The sequence below is a fragment of the Bombina bombina genome, chromosome 7 (genome assembly GCF_027579735.1).
Source record: "Bombina bombina isolate aBomBom1 chromosome 7, aBomBom1.pri, whole genome shotgun sequence".
Classification (NCBI taxonomy): Eukaryota; Metazoa; Chordata; class Amphibia; order Anura; family Bombinatoridae; genus Bombina; species Bombina bombina.
The window spans coordinates 502,096,255-502,114,072 of record NC_069505.1 but is presented as its reverse complement, the minus strand read 5'-3'; the positions used below and the strand labels follow the sequence as shown (position 1 = coordinate 502,114,072).

The window sequence follows — 17,818 nt, the reverse complement described above, 5'->3', positions numbered from 1 at the left end:
CGTTAGAGTAGAGAGAGAGGCGCATTGCATAATATTTAGTTAGGTCGGATTTGGTGGATTTGATAAGCTTGTACATTTACTGTCACTTTTTTACATATTGCACACATTTTGCATACACACATATACAAAATACACAGCACTTTTTTTTTATAACACCTTACACATTTTATTTATCTTTTACAGTTTGAAAGGCTGAGTGTCTGGTTGTGATTGTGTGTGATTGAAGTGGGAGTGAGTGTGTGAGTGTGTGTAGTGTGAGGATGTCAGGGAGAGCTAGGGCTGGTGGGAGGAGGAAAGGGGAGTTGCAGGGAGAGGATTATGGACAGGAGGAGCAGCAGGGTCCCCGTCAGGGAGTGAGCGGAGTGGGGAGAGGGAGAGCCAGAAGGGAGGATGGGAGTGGGGTTGCCCCAAGGCCAGGCACACTTAGAAGAGGGATAGAGGGTGCACATGGGGATAGAAGGGGGGAGGAGGGAGAGGATAGGGAGGAACCCACACCAGGGACATCCCAGGGAGGGAGCCAGGCGGCCCAGGACGAGGAGCGTATGAGGTGTCCTAACTTCACTTTTGCAGAAAACCTCACTCTAGTCCAGGCTGTCCTGGAGAACCATACTGCCCTCTTTGGACAAGAGAAGGGCAAAGGAGTTGCCCGTAGGCGTAAAGATGCTTGGCAGAAGGTGGTGGAGGCCGTTAATGGTGTGTCCCAACAGAGGAGGAATGTGGATGGGCTAAAGAAGAGGTGGAATGATTGTAAGAGGAGAGTCAAGGAGAAGATGGGCCAGGAAGCAATGTCCCAGAGGGCAACAGGAGGTGGGCCTCACTATGAGGCGGAATACAACGAGTGGCAGGGGCTGATTCGTAGGTCCCTGAGCGTCACAGCAGTCTGTGGACTTCCAGGGGCTCGTGACTCAGGGGCTGCAACATCAGCACAGCATGCTGGTGAGTAACATCCCACACACCAGTATTATATGTATTTGAGTTATAACATCCTATATTGTCACACATTCATGTACACAATGAGGAGCATGGTTTTTTGCCTACTAACACCAAAATATACAATGAGATTTAACATTAAAGGGACATGAAACCAAATAATTGAATTTCATTATTCAGATAGAGAATACAGTTTTCAACAACATCCCAAATTACTTCTATTATCTATTTTTCATCATTATTTTCATAATCTTAGTTTATTAAATATCAATGCACATGGGTGAGGCAATCACATGAGGCATTGATGTGCAGCCACCAATCATCAGCTTATGAGCCTATCTAGAAATGCTTTTCAGCTAAGAATATCAAGAGAATGAAGCAAATTAGCTAATGGAAGTAAATTACAAAGTTGTTTAAAATTGCATACTTGGCTAGCTGAATCATGAAAGAATAAAAATGGGTTGCATGTCCATTTAATGCTACTTAACACATTGAAATTCATGATATGAGGTGGAATAGTGAAATACTAACATGTCTCAGAGTAACACAGGCCACAAGCCACATGTAGAGTTTTCAGTAAATGGACACTATAGTCATCACAACCATAGTGTTAAAGAACACATTTTCTCCATCACTGACATGTACACAGAACTATTGTATGAAGCACATACATGTATACTTTGCATATTAAAACCCATCATATCACAAATCTCAATGTGCACATGCATGTTATAGAGTTTGACATGAGAATGTGGATAGGCCCTAGCATGTACATTGTATGCCCACATGGATATATATCTGACTGTACTAATCCCTCTCATCATTTGACTCCTCCACAGAACCTCCAGTCACCAGGGTGCCAACGCCCATGCTTCCCCCTCCAACACCGGATCAAAGTATTTCTCCACCTCGACCACCGGTCAGGAGAGTCCAGCAGGAGTATGCCAGGCATGACATGGGTTGGACTGCCTCAATTGAGAATCCCAATGTTATGCCGCCTGCATTACAGGAGGATACCTGGCAGGAGCCCTGGCCGGAGGAATATTCCTTTGGCTTGGAGGGGGAGCCAAGCCAGCCCCGAAGGGTAGATGTCTTTACCCCCCCACAAGAATATCATGCCACTCAGGGATTCTACCAGCAGGCTGAGTGGATGCACACCAGCAGCCAATGGGACTATCAGTCCATCCGGACATCTGCACCATCGGCAGCAGTTGGAAGAGCTCCACCAGCTGAGATTCCTCGCCATGCACCCCCAGCTGAGATTCCTCGCCCTGCACCCCCAGCTGAGATTCCGGGGCCTGCACCCCCAGCTGAGATTACACAGCCTGCACCCCCAGCTGAGATTACACAGCCTGCACCCCCAGCTGAGATTACACAGCCTGCACCCCCAGCTGAGATTACACAGCCTGCACCCCCAGCTGAGATTACACAGCCTGCGTCACCAGCTGAGGATCGAGAAATGAAACCAGTGCCTATAGTCCCTGCTGGGGAAGAGCCCATGGATCCACTGACTTCCGCCATGGGTGAAGAATACATTTCCCTACAGAGGAGGCAAACATTGACCTGTGAGAGTCTCACGTCAACCTGCAAGAGAATGCAGAGGGACCAACGCAGGTTCCATAGGAGCCAACAGCGATTACAACAGCGTTCCATTGAGCTGCAAAGGGACATGGCAGCATCTATAACTGCTATGGTACAAAACCAATCACAAATGCTGAGTCATTTCGGACATGCAAATCCAGAGTGACCACAGATGGAGGGAACAGAACCAACTGTTGGGTGTGTTGGTGGAGCATTTCACCCACCAGCAGGACATCGCCTCAAGCATCTCTTCTGTGACCAGCACTCCTACTGGATCCACACAACCCAGGAGAGGCAGGAGACCCACTCCAGGCCCCTCAGCCCCCTCATCTAAGAGGCCTAAAAGAAAATAAATCTTGTTCTATTTAATCCTAAATCTTGTCCTCTGTTATTAACCATATAATTGTCATCCACATCCATGTGAGGTGTGTTTTAGTACAGTAATATTGTTAAAACATATAATAATACCTGTGTTGAAATGGGCCAAAAAGGTATTATTAACATGTTTCTGACATATTCCTGTTCGATAAACCACATAGTTGTGTATGAATGATACATATAGTAATATTCACTTCTAAGATGTGAATCAAGGTTTCTCACATCCAATATAAATTGACACGTGGGTATATATAACTAATAATGTATTTACAGAAGGTGTGAACATAAGGTATAAATATCCATTATCCTCATTCTTAATGATAGTCAATAAATCATAGTGAACTAAACATGAATGAAACAAATGAGAAATATACAATAATTAGGGTTGTTAAAGGGACATGAAAGCAAAATGTTTTCTTTCATGATTTGTAAAGAGCAGACAATTCTAAACAACTTTCTAATTTGCTTCTATTATTTATGTTGCTTCATTCTATTGATATTCTTTGCTGAAAAGCATATCTAGATATGCTTGGTAGCTGCTGATTAGTAGCTGGATATAGATGCCTCCTGTGATTGTTTCACTGTGTGCATTGCTATGTCTTCATTAAAGGATATTGAAAGAATAAATCAAAATAGGTAGTAGAAGTAAATTGGAAGGTTTTTTAAAATTATATTCTATATCCTTAATCATGAAAGAACATGTTTGGGCATAGTGTCCCTTTAAGGGAAGGGGGTTGGGATGTAGTAGTTTCACTTACATGCAGTGGAAATCCGAAGTGTGTAATTCTGCAAGACATGATATATACACATGCAATGGTTGGTGAGGTACTGTCAAACATCATAATACATGTGAATGTTACAGTTTACTGTACTTATGAATAAGTAACTCACTTCATTCCCCCTCAGTGTCCCCCTGTCCACATCCTCAGGTACAGGAACCAGCTGCTGCTGCTGCTTTTGGTCAATGTCCCCCAACAAACGTGTGTCCACAGCAATGTTGTGTAGAATACAGCAACCATTGACAATGGAACACACTTTGTTGGGGTTATACTGTAGTGCTCCGCCTGTAACATCCAGACACCTGAACCTGGTTTTTAATAGGCCAAAGCTCCTCTCAATGACATTCCTTGTTCTTATGTGTGCCTCCTGGTACCTGAGTTGTGGCTCTGTAATGGGGTGCACCAAGCGGGTTAATAGCCATGGTCTGCAGCCGTACCCTGCGTCACCTGTCATGTAACATATGTATTTGGATTACTACAGGTACATCATGTGCTTTAAAGGGACACAACATGAATTTCATATAAAAGATATATTTAATAAAAAGATTAAATTTGTGCATTATAAGCAATCTACTTTTATGCCAGTATTAGTCTAGACCAAAAATATATTTTAAAGGACCAGTCAACACAGTAGATTTTCATTATCAAAAAATGCAAGATAACAAGACAATGCAATAGCACTTAGTGTAATATCAAAGTTATTTTTTATGACAATTTAAAATGTTATGTATTTTGAAACTCCACCTGTACCATGTGACATCCATCAGCCATTCACAAATGCATACACACTTATTCTTGCACATGCTCAGTAGGAGCTGGTGACTCAAAAATATAAAAGATACAAATACTGTGCACATTTTGTTAATTTGGAGAGTTGATTAAAATTAAAAGTCCTATCTGAATAATGAAAGTGCAATTTATACTAGACTGTCCCTTTAATAAGAACCTGCAATTTTTATCAGCTTTATAATTTACTTCGATTAGATCATTTTATCCATTCTATAGATAACTTTTGCTGACACGCATATTAGATATGCTCATTAGCTGCTGATTGGTGGGTGCACATAGAAGCCTCATATGATTGGCTCATCTATGTGCATTGCTATTTTTTCAAAAAAAGATATCTAAAGAATAAATAAAATGAGATAATAGAAGTGAATTGTAATGCTGTTTAACATTGTATTCTCTATCTGAAACATGAGATTATAATTTGTGTTTAGTGTCCCTTTAGTATAAATATACAGACAGAATTAAGGTACTCACCAAGCAGCCATCCTCCAGAGAGTGTTCCATTTTCAAACATATTGAATAAGGAGGTCTGGCGCAGGATGTAGGAATCATGTGCACTCCCCGGGAAGCCTGCATACACATGTAAGAATTTCAGATTGGTATTGCAGACCATCTGGCAATTCAATGAGTGAAACCCTTTCCTGTTAATATAGAGGATTGTCTCCTCATGTGGGGCCACGATACGCACATGTGTGCAATCAATTGCCCCCATGACATTGGGAATACCCCCCAGTTGATAGAAGCCTTGTTTAAGACGGTTAAATTCCTGGGGGGTACGGGGGAAATGAATGTATCGTTGTGTCTGGTTATCTAGAGCAGTCAAAACCTCCCCTAGAATCCTGGAGAAGGTAGACTGCGCTAGGCCAGACACAAGCCCCTCTGTTGACTGGTATGAGCGGGTTGCCAGGAAGTGTACAACACACAACAGCTTATGCATACCAGTCAGAGCTTGGTTCCTATACGCTTGAGGGTCAATATCATCCTTCAAGACCTCATATAGGTCAATGAGGCTTGCAGAAGTCAAGCGATACTTTTCCCTGACCTCCACTTCTGTCATCCCAAACAGGGTGACCCTAACCCTGTGTACCCTTGGTGCTCTTCCCCTCTGCTGATGCCTTCGTCTTATAGGCCCTGCTGGCCTATGGCCAGCTGCAGCAACAGCAGCATGGGGAGCACCAGGAACAGGGACAACAGCAGGAGGAGCAGGGAGGGCAGCAGCAGCTGGAGCAGGGACAGCTACAGCACCATGACCAGGGACCTCAACAGCAGGGATACCATCCAAAACAGGGGCTTGTAGGGGTTCCAGCACCCCTTGTGCCCCACGACACTGTCTCACTCTAAATGCAATATACTGCAAGGGAAACATGGTGGCTAATGAGGGTGTGCATTTGCAGGTGTTTTAAGGCTGCAGGTGAGAGGTTGTGCTGTTTGTGATTGGTTTGACACACTTGCAGGGGCAGGAATAATAAATGCTTTTAAGAGGTTAACTATTTGTGATCAAGCTGCTGCTACGTATATTGTTAAGCATGCATTTGTTAGGCCTTCAGAGAGTTACGTTGGTTTCTAAGTCAGTGCAAGGGTTCCTGCGCCTTCAATTTGTGGCGAGCTGAGAATGGAGTAGATTTTCTGAAATCTGCACGCGTAAGTCCTTACGCCGTATATTGGATAGCAAATTGCGCGTGTTTTGTATGTCAGTCTATGGGCCAAAAAACTACGGGCGACGCCAGAAATCTACGCGCGTAACTTCTAGCTTACGCCGTATATAGGATACCAAACCCGCGCAAATATTGGCGTCGCCAACTTTTGCGGGCGACGATTTTTATCGGATCGACCCCTATGTGTTTATCTTTTCTGTCAGCATTTTGCTCTGTTTGTTCACTTAGTAGGCTTAGTAATGTTTCTCTAGTACAAGAGTCTTGAAAATCTAAGTGTATTTCAGGCATTGATTATACAACAGTAATAGTCTCTTCTGAGGTGGATACTAGTTCTTGTGTATTATTTAAGAAATGTTTTTTAAGAGTAAAATTGCGAACCATTCTATTGACATCAACTATACTATTAAATATGTTAAATTTGGTAGTCGGCACAAAATTTAGGCCATAGCTCAAAACTTTTTCTTGTGTTGATGTCAATAGTATGTCGGACAAATTAATCACTAATGATGTCCTATCTGCTCTAGATTCTTTTTGGCTCTTAATTGGTATCTGTTCATTTGCACATACTTGGTTTTGTTTTCTCCTCCTAGATTGTGTTTTGTAATTGGAGGTGTGTCTCTCTGTACTTGTAAAGGAGCTGTTACTAAAAAAGCCTGGTCAAACTTAGTTCTGGCCATATCCATTCTATCTGGTATTTGTGTTAACACTGGATTAAAGGGACACTGTACCCAAATTTTTTCTTTCGTGATTCAGATAGAGCATGACATTTTAAGCAACTTTCTAATTTACTCCTATTATCACATTTTCTTCATTCTCTTGGTATCTTTATTTGAAATGCAAGAAAGTAAGTTTAGATGCCGGACCAATTTTGGTGATCAACCTGGGTTGTTCTTGCTGATTGGTGGATAAACTCATCCACCAATAAAAAAGTTCTGTCCAGAGTTCTGAATAAAAAAAAAAAAGCTTAGATGTCTTCTTTTTAAAATAAAGATAGAAAGAGTACAAAGAAAAATTGATAGTAGGAATAAATTAGAAAGTGGCTTAAAATTGCATGCTCTATCTGAATCGTGAAAGAAAAAATTGGGGTTTAGTGTCCCTTTAATAGGAAATTTGTTAGTTTGTTTGTATTGGTTTGTTTTTCTTCTAGCTCTCTGTAGTTCCATATTTGATTTTTCAAGTGTATTTGGTAAGGTACTAGTGGGCTTATGTATTCCTTCTTTATTGTGCAGGCTGTCATTGTCTCCACTTTTATCATCAGTTGACTCTGCTTCTGTGTCTGAAACAGTTACTTTCTTTTTGCCCTTATTTTTGTGATTACCCTTATATTGTTTGTAATTCTTCTTATTATTCTCTCTATGGGAATGTAGTTGTCTATGGGTGTAGTTGTACACAGGTATGATTGTATGTGTGTGTGTTCATGTGGTTATATGTATAATTGTGTGTACTTATATGTATGCTTGTATGTATTGGAGTTGGTGTGTAATGTGCAGTCAGATTCTGAAATTTGCTGTCTGGATAGTAAGTCAGCTTGTCAATTTAATTTACTTATTTATTTTGCTAATGTCTTTAGTATTGAAGGTATATCTATACAATATGTGATGAATAATAAAATTAAAATAACATTTGAAATATTTGATGTTATTTATTTTTAAATAGAATTGTGATTACAAATTAATAATACATAAAAAATACATAACACTGTTTTATTTTTGATATTTGTAGATGCTTAGAAACGCTAGTGCATAGGAAATCGTTACACTGTCAGTAATGTTTGCACTGCTGTAATAGCATTTGTATTCCAAATAAAAAAATATATGTTTCGAATATGTAAACTGCTTATATTACATTAATATAATGTAAGGTTTTTCAGATTAAATAAATAGTAGCTTTTATGATCGTGATTTCATTGCTATGTTTGAAGAAGAAATGTTACATTTATTTTTATATATTAATTCATTGTTTACTAGTTTTTAATTTAAAATGTCTATTAATACATAACGACAAATAAAACAAAAAAAAAAAAAATAATTTTACCTTTTAAATGAGGTCTATTTCAACACACAAACTCAATGAAGCAAGTTGGGAATTAAATTAATAATAACATTCAAAACAATAGCTTACTGATCGAGTTAGTGGGTTGAAAAGAGACATCCAAATAACACCCATAAATTATAAGTAGAGATAACAATTTCTAAGTCCATTAGCAGGGTTGGCTCGTAAAAAAGACATATCCTGTGTGATATGGAATACCTATTCAATCGATATAAATCTTTAATTGTGTATGCGTTATGCCAGTAGATGCTTTCGCTTCCTTTTGTATTCAAAGCGGAAATATGCGCATGCGCGAAACGACGAAATGAATTGCGCATGCGCAGGGTGACGGATCCATCTGTTAATTATATGCACGATAACGGATTGCAATTGGACACACGATATTGTAATTAAGGCACAGTAAAAGGGGGTTTGGCTTGGATGACGTGGTTTGAAGAAAATAATACATACTTTTATTACGGAAAAAAACGCTTGTTTAGAGTTCAAATCAGGTACAGTGTATTTGTTAAGTTGTTTGCAATTGATTTCTTTAATTTAAGTAGAGTGAAAAAAGTAAAGTTTTGGAATCCTTTAAAAGTTCAAAGGAAATGTTAAAATATCCAGATCAAATTTAAAAAGTCTACATTCAATTTGAAATTTCAGGAGTCAGATAATGAGAGCCAAAGACTGCAATGGAATTCAAAAGGCTGGAAATGTTTTATGCTTTAATAAGAATGTTTCTGTCCGAGCAACAATGAATAGTTTCTTCTGTGATGTTGGATAAGTCATATAATTTCATGCCTCCAAGATGATTGATAATGAAACACAAAAACATTGTTCATATGAGGAACAGGAATTGGATGATTGGATTTGATTACATTTTTTATGACATAAGTAGGAAATGGGAATAATATCTGAAAAAGGGAGTTAGTAGTGAATTGAGAGGAAAATATAAAATGCAAAAGGATAATACAATTATATAAAGACCAGTATCAGTAGCAGAAATACTCAACAGAGGGTCCAGATACAATATTTTTGTGGGCCACCCAAAGTTAGTAAGTAATAATATAAGTGATGCTCTATTTAATGATTTTGAAGCTAGATAGATAGATAATAAATAGACAGATAGATGATAGATAGAAAACAAACAGATACATGATAACATAGATAGATAGATAGATAGATAGATAGATAGATAGATAGATAGATAAACAGATATATGATAAAATAGATAGATAAAAGATAAACAGATATATGATAAAATAGATAAATTGATAAAATATAGATAGGTGGATGGATAGATAGATAGATACAAGATAAACAGATATATGATAAAATAGATAGATAAAATAGATAGATAAAAATAGATAGATAGATAAAACATAAACAGATAGATGATAAAATTGATAGATACATGATAAAATTGATAGATAGATAGATAGATAGATAGATAATAGATAAATACATATATGATAAAATAGATGAATAGATGATAGATAGATAAAATATAAACAAATAGATGATAAAATTGATAGATAATAGATAAATACATATATGATAAAATAGATGGCTAGATAGATAGATAGATGGATAGATAAAAGATAAACATAAATGTGATAAAATAAATATATAGATAAAAGATAAACAGATATATGATAAAATAGATAGATAGATAGAAGATAAACAGATATATGATAAAATAGACACATAAAAGATATACATATAGATGGATAGATATATAAAAGATAAAAAGATAGATGATAAAATTGATAGATGATAAAATTGATTGATAGATAGATAGATGGATAATAAATACATATATGATAAAATAGATGGATAGATAGATGGATAAAAATAAACAGAAATGTGATAAAATAGATATATAGATAAAAGATAAACAGATATATGATAAAATAGATACATAAAATATAGATAGGTGAATAGATAGATAAAAGATAAACAGATATGATAAAATAGATAAAAGATAGATAGACATATAGATGGATAGATAGATAAAAGATAAACAGATAGATGATAAAATTGATAGATAAATAATAGATAAATACATATATGATAAAATAGATGGATACCGGCATTAGGATTGTACACATTCTGCACATGCCTAAGTAGATACTCACTGCCATGGGCCCCCTAGAATTTGAGCCCTGGTGCCACTGCACCTGCTGTACTAATGGTAGCTCCGCCCCTAACCAGTATTAACTTATAAGATAAGAGGCAAATGAAAATCCATTAATTGAAAAAGCAAACAACTAAAATTAAATAAAATATGGTAAGAAACATGAGTATCAGTTTTCTCATCTAAGTAAAAGAAAGAGGAATTTGGAAAGCATATTTGTTTATTTATGAAACTGATTGGTCTATTTAATTTTTTGCAGAGCAGCCTTTTAATTGGCTGTCACTTACTGGACATTCTTATTTACCTTTTTATAATGTTGTAATTTTTTTTTTTTTGGTTAATTAAGTTATTTTATTATACTTTTACTTGTAAAACAAAATAGTGAAACCAAACTTTTTTTCAGGGTAAAGGTGTTAAAAATAATTTAGTGGGTTGGCATAAGGATTTTGAGGGGTATCAATGGTTTGTTTTAGTATCTGATAAGTAATTACCATGTGAAAAAAAAAGTCTTGTGGATTAAAATGATTAAAATTTTGAAAAATAGCTCAGCCAACCAAGTAAATTTATGCAAAAACATATTTTTTATAATCATGTAAAGGGGCATTCAAGTCGGATAGAACAAATCATTTTTTTAATTAGTTATGACATTTTATGTGTTCTTTTGGTATCCTTTGTTGAAGAGAATAGGCACATATTCTCAGCAGCAGCAATGAACTAATGGGAGCTACAGTAGCTGTTGATTGGTGGCTAAACATATGTCTTGTGTCATTGGCTCATCAGACGTGTTCAGCTAGATCCTGGTAGTGCATTTATGCTCTAGAACTGACTTTAACTATGTGTTTGTTCCCTTTGCAGGGGATGAACATATTGTTATATGCATTCAAAAGTACATTAACAAAGTGTTCTAACATATAAGAGCATATTAGAGACAGCACAGAAATACCCATTATCCTGCCTACTATCCTCCCGAACCCCTTCTCTGTTGCAACCACAAAATAGCAATGGACCCCCCTCACCCTCCTGAGTCCCGGATAACCAGCCACAAATGTTGAGAGTTTTTCTCTTGTAAACTTAGTCCTACCTTGTACGTCTGGATATGTCACTAGGATTAACATCGTGTGTCTCAGTGTTGTAGCCACAGTATCTCCTGCACCAAGAAACAGGCTGTGAACTGATAGCAAGAGATTTCTCATGGTGAACTGTGAGTTAGGATTCGTTTTTTCCTGCACAAGACACAAAGAATATCCTCATTGTTATAATAATATGCAAGTGAGGGCTAGATTACAAGTGGAGCACTAATTTATACATATGTAAACACATAAATATATATGTATATATTCATATACATATATGAGATATCTGAGACTGCCCTCACCAAGGTTACTAACGATCTCCTTTCTGCTAAAAACAAAGGCTACTACTCTATACTTATCTTACTTGACCTCTCTGCTGCCTTTGACACGGTTGACCATCCCCTTCTCCTACGGACTCTCAGCTCTCTTGGGCTCTGTGACACTGCCCTCTCCTGGATTCACTCTTATGTCTCTAACAGATCCTTCTCCGTCTTTTTTGCTGGTGACTCCTCCTCTCTATTGCCTCTGTCTATTGGAGTACTTTAAGGCTCTGTCATGGGTCCTCTACTCTTCTCTAGTTACACTTCTTCACTGGGTAAACTTATCAACAGCTATGGCTTCAACTATCACCTCTATGCTGATGATACCCAGATCTACCTTTCCACCCCTGCATTCTCTCTTTCTGTCAATTCTCACATCAGCGACTGCTTATCTGTCAATTCCTCCTAGATGGCCTCTCACCACCAAAAAATAAACATGTCCAAGACCGAACTAATCCTAATCCCCCCCCCCCCTCTAACTCTACTCCAGTTTCTAATTTTTCCATCACTATTGGTGGCACCACTATCTCCCCATCACCCCAAGTCTGCTGCCTTGGAGTCACACTAGACTCAAATCTGTCCTTCATTCCCCACATACAATTGCTCTCTTCATCCTGCCGCAACCAACTACCAATATCTCCAAAATTTGTTCATTTCTTAGTGCTGAAACTACTAAAAAGCTAATCCACTCCCTGGTAATTTCCCGACTTGACTACTGTAATAACCTACTAACTGGCCTCCCTCTCTTCCGCCTCTCTCCCCTTCAATTCATCATAAATGCATATGCCAGGCTAATCCACCTCTCTCGATGCTCTTTTTCCGCTGCACCTCTCTATGAGTCCCTTCACTGGCTCCCCATTCACAGCATAGTTAAATTCAAAATTCTTACCCTGACCTACAAAGTCCTCACCAATGCTGCCCCACCCTACCTGTCCTCACTCATCAACAAATATACTCCAGCCCGCCCCCTAAGATCCAACAATGACCTACTCCTTGCGTCCTCTTCCATCACCTCCTCTCATGCTAGACTACAGGACTTCTCTTGTGCATCACTAACCCTCTGGAACGCACTTCCTCGAGCTGTCGGACTTTCCCCTAACCTCTCCTCCTTTAAACGTTCCCTAAAGACCTTTTTTTTCAGGGAAACTTATCACCCGACTCATTAACAAATGAACTTCACTTACCTAACAGTTGCCTCTCAACTAGATTGTAAGTTCCCACGGGAATAGGGCCCTCAATTCCCCCTGTATTTGTCTGTAAAATGTTGTCTTTTATTTTATTGTTTCTCTGTTGTACTTTTATCCTTGTACCCATGGGCAGCACTGCGGAATCTAGTGGCACTTTATAAATAAATAATAATAATAATAATAATATATATTTATATTTGCTGCCCATTGCTACACGACTTACCCCCTTCACTGTGCTAGTTCTCATGCCGTTTCTCACAGCATGAGAATGAGGCTCCCATAGGAGCCAATGGAAGCACGCTCTTGTGAGCTCAATGCTTCCGTGCAATGCGAATGCGAGTTTGCGTTCACATTGCACCTAACTCATAGTACCAGCGCACATTTGTGTGCACTGGTATTACTAAATTGAGCGCAGATATTGCTTTTGCAGAAGCAATATTTTGCACTCAACTTGTAATCTAGTCCATAATATTTTCTGTCTATAATAGGATTTTGTCTTGGAATCCAAAATATCACTTAATAGTTTAGATGTAACACGTTAAATGTAATAAAGAATTTCTCTATAATGTTTACAAAAATTGTCTATAAAAATATTAGGCATGTGCATTTGTTTTGCTACTAATGCAAATTCATTAACAAAACACGGATTCTCTTTGTTTTCATGAAACAAATATCCAAACAAGTGCACCCTGAAATTTAAAGAAAAATAAAATGGATAAATACTGACAAAATTTGTGAGCATTCATTTGAATCCTTTAAATGGTTAAATACTTATCTTTAACCCCCTGGAGAACTACAGTTACCCGGTCCTATTCTTGACAGAGCCCAAAAGTTGATCATACGAAGCTTAGAGCGGCAGATATTGGGGCCTTTTCCTTTAGCGCAGTCCATCAACATCCCAATGTAATACAATGTTAAAATATAGAATTCAAAATAAAAGGAATAACTTCCCTTATAGCTCGTCCGGATGAACGCAGCCTGTCTCTGATGCCAAATGTAAGTGATAACTCTCAAAAATGGCGGCACAGTTTCTCACCAGGCTTTGGGACTCTTCAGATTTTCCAATGTGAATCAACAGTTAGTTATACATCAATGAAGAAACAACCAACATAGTGCAATACAGTTGAAAATAAAGTTGCACTACATGAAATAAACTCACATGAAAAAACAAACAAGTGAGGTCTATAGCTAACACCACTATGCTATCCCAAAGAAATCTGTGATCTCCCAACACACGGAAAAAATACAGATATATTGGAAAATGGGAAATGCTCAAAGGAAAGGGTTAAAAATGATTCAAATTATTTATATGCTGTTTCTTATTCATAAAAAAACAAATCACAATGTTGGATAAATAATTATTATTTAATATAGGATAAATATTATAATTGATAAAAAGTTGATAAAAAGTTGTAGCCACAACTCGCAATACTTATCAATTCAGCACTAAGTTAAAAAAGTCCCAAAATAATACTTGGTTTGGATAATGCTTGATAAAATGTAATTTCCGTTTGTTATCGACTCTGAAAAAACAAAGTCCCACACTTGACACTATGGGGCCGATTTAACAATGCCTATATTGGCCCCAATGGCGCTGTTTCCACGCAAGTCTTCAGGCTCACCGGAAACAGGAGTTAAGATGCAGCGGTCTTAAGACCGCTGCTCCTTAACTCATCTGCCACCACTGAGATCGGGATGATTGACACCCCCTGCTAGCAGCCAATCTGCAGGGGGCGGCATTGCACAAGCTTTTCACTAGAAATGCTTGTGCAACGATAAATGCTGACAGCGTATGCTGTCGGCATTTATCGATGTGTGGCGGACATGATCCGCCACAGCGGAACATGTCCACTTGCACTTTCATAAATCAGCCCCTCTGTCTGGATTGACACAGAGTAGTTACCGTATACATGGTTAAAGATATGAGGGCATAAACTCTTAACAGACCTCCAATTGTGCATAGCATCGACTTTGTTCCATTCAAGTCCCCTTGTTACATACTTGATCACCGCAGTGTGTAACAACTCCGAACGCAGTCTTGGCGTTCACAATCTCCCAGCGTCTCACCTAGGATTTGCTTTCACATGATGGCCTCAACATTTATTGTTCGGCTGGCCAATTGGGAAACCGGTAAAGAGTATATGCCTCCTATATTCCTGTGGTATCAAGTCCTCCAGATAAACAACGGACAATGTGAAAGTGCACTTCATAAAAATATATATTCAAAAAGTAAGTTCAAAACATATCTGTTTTGAACATACTTTTTTGTTAAGAGCACTTTCACATTATCCAATGTTTATTTGGAGGACTCTGAACGATAACACAAGAATATAGGAGGAATATACTCTTTAACGGGTGAGACACCAGGAGATTGTGAACGCTAAGACTGCATTCGAAGTTGTTACACACTGAGATGATCCAGTAAGTGACAAGGGGACTTGAACAGAACAAAGTCAATGCTGTGCACAATCGGAGGTCTGGTAAGAGATTTTTAGCCCTCATATCTTCAACCAAATATACAGTAACTACTCAGTGTCAATACAGAGGGGCCAAATTATCAAGGGCCGAATAGCCCCTGATCACCATGTTAAAAAGCAGTTAAGAAGTAGAGGTATTAAGACCGCTGCTCCTTAACTGGTCTGCTGCCTCTAGGCTGCGGACATCAATCTGCCTGATAGTATACAATCGGGCTGATTGACACCCCTTGCTAGCGGCCGATTAGCCACGAATATGCAGGGGGCGGCATTGCACAAGCAGTTCACAAGAACTGCTTGTGCAATATTAAATGCCGACAGCGTATGCTGTCGGCATTCAGCGATGTCTGTCGGACAGACAGTTAATAAATCAACCCCAGAGTATCAAGTTTGGGACTTTGTTTTTTCACAGTTGATTACAAATGGAAATTACATTTTATCTAGTGTTATCCTAACCAAGTATTATTTTGGGACTTCAACTTAGTACTTTTTTCAATATCCAGGCTTTTTATAAATTGATAAGAATTGCGAGTTGTGGTCACAACTATTTATCAACTATAATATTTATTCTATATTAAATAATAATTATTTATCACAAGCAAGTGTGTGAAAAAAACTGACAGAATCTTATTTACATCGAAAGATCTCCAGTTTAATTAAACCAAATATAAAAAGCTCAACACAGATTAAAAAACATGTTACCGGTTTCGGTGGATAAACCACCTTTTTCAAAAGTTATTAAGAGTTTTTCAGTGAGCTATGTTGGTTGTTTCGATGTTGAGCTATAACTGACTGAAGATTCATATCGAAAATCTGAAGAGGGGAATTAAAAATCATTCCCATAGCCTGAAGAGAAACTGCTGCTAATTTTGAGAGATTACACTCATAAAAACAATATCTAATAAAAGTTATTTTAAAAAATGCATAAAAATGTTATAAAAGCTCAAAGATATTAAGTCTCAGGAAAAAAGGGCTACAAAGGGCTTTAACATAGAGATATATTCAAGCACATGTCTTAATATGTATATGTATGTATGTATATATGTATATATATATATATTTATATATACTGTATATATATATATATATATATATATATATATATATATATATATATATATATATATATATATATATATATATATATATATATATATTCATTAAAATTATGGTGGAGATAAAAATCTGAGATTAAAATCCTCCATGTCTAAAAAGTAAATATATAAATATATAAAAATATGTATTTGTATGTGTGTACATCAAATATATGTGTATATCATATGTTTGCAATATTCATATTTCAGAAAATGTTTAACTGTGTATTGTAAATATTTCATATACCAATGTTCTTCACATATGGGAATATGTTCTAAGTACTTTTAAATATATATTCATATATATATATATATTCATATATATATATATATATATATATATATATATATATATATATATATATATATATATATATATATATATATATATATATATATATATATATACACACACATATACTGTATATAGCTATATATATATATATATATATATATATATATATATATATCACTTATAATTTATGAGAAGACAAAGTGACATAAAATAATATCACTTTAACAAAGACTGGGATTTCAGCACTCTTTTAATAATAAATGACGCAACACTCTAAACTGGACTAAGGTCCCTTCTGATATTCTATGTAAATGAAGTATAGCAATAAATTTAATGTTTAAAGTTGCTCTACTGAGCAACTGGTGGGCATTACGTGTCTGTTCTACATCAGGAGACTAAGAACTAGTGACAATTTGTAAGATGGCTTTTGAATTATCAGATGAAACTTGGGAGGCTGACCTGATTGCTACTTTGTCTGTACCTGGGACTCTTGAAAACCAAAATAGCGAGGTAAAAACATTGAACATTTTTTCAGCTTTTAAAGAATATAAGAAATTACTAGTAAAACAAATTAAACTTAGAGCAGAAACAGTGAGTCTGGAGAATTATGTTAAAAACAACATTATCCCTAGAGGATTAAGACTCAGATTAGACCCCGGAACTAACCTAAGGGAGGATGAGGGGGGTGATACCTTCATGGAAGAGTGGAATCAAAGTCTATCAGAATGTTCTCTAATTCTATTGAATAAAATGATCAAAAGAAATAAGGAAAGGTTTGACAAAACTAAATTACCTGTAGAAGAAGCATTAAAATTAGTTAATAATTTTGAGCATAATCCGAATTTTGAAAAACTAAATACAGAAATTCAAGAACAACTAGCTAGACTACAAGCTGACATCAAACTAAGGAAAAGTAGAAAATTGGCTAGGGATAATGATGACTATGTCAAGAAGCGAGTATATAGTTATCAATCTATAAGAGGAGCGTATGATTCAGGAACAGACAGCTCAGACATTGAAATTGATCCTAGTCAGTCAAAAAACGAACAGGCAAGAACACAAACTGGTATGGAAGGAGGAGAGGGGGCAGGAAGA

The 17,818-nt window shown here is 37.0% G+C and overlaps 1 protein-coding gene across 3 annotated transcripts in view; it reads right to left on the bottom strand.

Annotated features, from left to right (window-relative positions):
• LOC128666889 (cytochrome P450 2G1) overlaps positions 1-17,818 on the bottom strand; it is a 162,583-nt gene that overhangs the window by 34,244 nt on the left and 110,521 nt on the right. For all 3 annotated transcript variants that reach the window (XM_053721699.1, XM_053721700.1, XM_053721698.1), the window contains one exon: positions 11,362-11,503. In XM_053721699.1, coding sequence (XP_053577674.1) covers positions 11,362-11,503 — 142 coding nt within the window. The remainder of the gene's footprint in view (positions 1-11,361; positions 11,504-17,818) is intronic.